The following is a 3,465-nucleotide window of genomic DNA, read 5'->3' on the forward strand; positions in this document are numbered from 1 at the left end:
CAAAAAAATTAGTAGCCCTCTTATATACAAATAATAAAAGGACTAAGAAAGAAATCAGGAAAACAACACCCTTCACAATAGCCACAAACAATATAAAATACCTTGGGGTAACTCCAAGCAAGTGAAAGACCATATGTCGAGAACCTCAAGTCTTGGAGAAATTAGTAAAGATATCTGAAGATGGAAAGATATTCTCTGGTCATGGATCAGTAGGATTAACATAGTAAAAACGGTCATCTTACCAAAACAATATACAGATTCAATGCAATCACCATCAAAATTCCAACACAATTATTTACAGACATTGAAAGAATAATACTCAAATTCATATGAAAAAAATTCAGGATAGCTGAAACAACCCTGCGCAATGAAAGAACTGCTGGAGGTGTCACCATCCCTGATCTCAAGCTCTACTGTGGAGCTACCGTAATAAAAACAGCATGGTTTTGGCATAAAAACAGACACATTGACCAATGTAATTGAATCAAAGATCCAGGTATAAGTCCACACAACTATGGACACTTGATTTTTTACCAAGAAGCCAAAACTATGCAATGGAGAAAAGAAAGCATCTTCAACAAGTGGTGCTATCATAACTGGATGTTGGCATGTAGACGAATGCAAATAGATCCACATCTATCACCTACACAAAACCCAAGTCCAAGCTGATCAAAGATCTCAACATAAATCCAGTTACACTGAGCCTGAAAGAAGAGAAATTAGGGATACACTTTAATACATCTGTACAGGAGACAACTTTCTGAGTAGATCACTAGTAACACACACACTAGATTGACAATTAATAAATGGTATCTCATAAAACTGAAAAGGTTCTATAAGGAAAAGGGCACTGTCAATAGGACAAAATGGCAGCCTACAGAATGGGAATAGATATTAACCAATCCTACATCTAATATACATAAACTCAAGAAACTACTCATCATAAAACTAAATAATTCAATTAAAACATGTTGTACAGACATAAACAGAGACTTCTCAACAGAAGAATCTCAAATGGCAGAGAATCACTTAAAGAAATGTTTATTATCCTTAGCCACCAGGGAAATACAAATCAAAATGACTCTGAGATTTCATCTTACCCCTGTCAGAATGGCTAAGATCAAAGCCAAAAATGATAGTTTATACTGGAAATGATGTGGAGCAAGGGGAACACTCCTCTTCTGCTGGTGGGAGTGCAAACTTATATGGCCACTTTGGAAATCACTATGACAGTTTCTCAGAAAATTAGGAATCAATCTACCTCAAGACACAGCATTACACCCGAAGGATGCTCAATAAAACTACAAGGACACTTGCTCAACTATGTTCATAGTTTCAGCCAGAATATGGAAGCAACCTAAATGCCACTCGACCAAAAAATGGATAAAAAAAAATGTGGTACATTTACATAATGGACTAGCACGCAGCTGTTAAAAACAATGACATAGAGTCTTCTGTTATTTCATTTGTTAAATAAAGAGACTGCCTTGGCCCTTTAATAGGACATAAAATTAGGTAGGCGGAGTAAACAGAACAGAACGCTGGGAGAAAGAAGCTGAGTCAAAGAGTCGCCATAATTCTCCCACTCCAGGCAGACACAGGTTAAGATCATTCCTGGTAAGCCAGCTTGTGGGCTACACAGATTATTAGAAATGGGTTAGATTAATATGTAAGAGCTAGCCAATAAGAGGCTGGAACTAATGGGCCAGGCAGTGTTTAAAAGAATACAGTTTCTGTGTAATTATTTCGGGTAAAGCTAGCCGGGTGGCGGGATGCAGACCAGCCCGCCCAATCTTATTTCAACAAGGATGCTCAATCAAACTACAAGGACACTTGCTCAACTATGTTCATAGTTTCAGCCAGAATATGGAAGCAACCTAAATGCCACCTGACCAAAAAATGGATTAAAAAAAAATGTGGTACATTTACACAATGGAATAGCACGCAGCTGTTTAAAACAATGACATCAGGAGATTAGAAAGTGAATTTATGAAACTAGAAAAAAAATCATCCTAAATGAGGTAACCCAGATCCAGAAAGACAAACATGGCATATACTCACTCATAAGTAAATATTACCAATAAAGTTAAGAATAACCATGCTCCTTTTCTGCTGGGGACCGGCTGCTCGCTGTGAAAATGGACAAGTTCATGAAACCGGGGAAAGTGGTGCTTGTCCTGGCTGAACACTACTCCAGAAGCAAAGCCGTCATCGTGAAGAACATTGATGATGGCACCTCAGACCGCCCTTACAGCCATGCCCTGGTGTCTGGAATTGACTGCTATCCTCAAAAATTGATGGCTGCCATGGGCAAGAAGAAAGTCGCCAAGAGATCCAAGATCAAGTCCTTTGTGAAGGTTTATAACTCCAACCACCTGATGCCTACAAGGTACTCTGTGGACATCCCCCTGGACAAAACTGTTGTCAAATGCAAAGCAAGGCGGGAAGCCAAGGTCAAATTTGAGGAACGATACAAGACAGGGAAGAACAAATGGTTTTTCCAGAAGCTTCGCTTTTAGGCATATTTTTGTTTACATCATTAAAAGTTTAAAAAACAAAAAACAAACAAACAAAAAAAGAATAACCATGCTACAATCCACAGACCTAGAGAGTGTAGGTAACAAGGGGTGCCCAAGGGGGATGCATGAATCTTCCTGGGAAGGGGAGATAGAGGAGATCTCCTGGGTTGGCTGGGGGTGAGTGGGCATGGGAACTTCAGGGGTTGGGTTGGGATTGGGAGGAGGGAAACAGTGCTGAGAGAGATGACTGGAAAGGGAGGCTATTATGGGTCCAGCAGAAGCCAGATGCAAGGGCAACTCCCAGGACTCTACAAGGATAGCCCTAGCTAAGACTCCAGGCAGCAGCGTATGTATTGCCTGAACTGGCCATGCCCTGTGATTAGATTGGTGCCCTATGCTTTAGCTGAGTAAGCCATAGCACAGGGAGTCAATCTTTTCCCTCATCCACTGACCAAATAAAATGTCTCCATTCCTTTTTCTATTCGGGAGACAAACCTGTGGGTTACATTAGGAACACACTCTTCAGGAGAAGACATGGAAAACCTATTCTAATTGATTTTCAAGAATCCTCTGCAAAACACATTCAACTGTTTTTAGTTTTAAAAAAAAGGTAGGACAAAGGCATTTTGTCTCTGGATAATTCCCCTTTCCTCTGCAGCTCATGTTTGGATCTCAGTATGTGAGCAGGAAAGCCAGACAAAAGCATCCTCGCAATCTGACAAACACAGCGCTATTGTTTTCCTCTAGTTAGAGGCATCGTAGGAACAGCCTGATTTTGCTCAGTGTGGTCCAGACAATCCCATGCAGGAGCTGCTCAGGCCATTTGCTGACAGACAACTGCATTGTCAGCACCGCATGGTGAAGGGTAATTGTGTGATTATGGCTCCCTTGTAAACCTTGCATCAGAAGCAAAACTCCAGGACTGGTTAAAACAGTGGCGATGAGT

The 3,465-nt window shown here is 40.6% G+C and overlaps 1 protein-coding gene across 1 annotated transcript; it reads left to right on the plus strand.

Annotated features, from left to right (window-relative positions):
- The first annotated feature begins 2,138 nt into the window (after window positions 1-2,138).
- LOC142835832 (large ribosomal subunit protein eL27-like) lies at window positions 2,139-2,541 on the plus strand. The gene has a single exon (XM_075949626.1). The coding sequence runs from the start codon at window positions 2,139-2,141 to the stop codon at window positions 2,517-2,519; it is 381 nt and encodes a 126-aa protein (XP_075805741.1). The 3' UTR covers window positions 2,520-2,541.
- Window positions 2,542-3,465: the final 924 nt, after the last annotated feature.

Source organism: Microtus pennsylvanicus, chromosome 15 (genome assembly GCF_037038515.1).
Source record: "Microtus pennsylvanicus isolate mMicPen1 chromosome 15, mMicPen1.hap1, whole genome shotgun sequence".
In the NCBI taxonomy this organism is placed as follows: Eukaryota; Metazoa; Chordata; class Mammalia; order Rodentia; family Cricetidae; genus Microtus; species Microtus pennsylvanicus.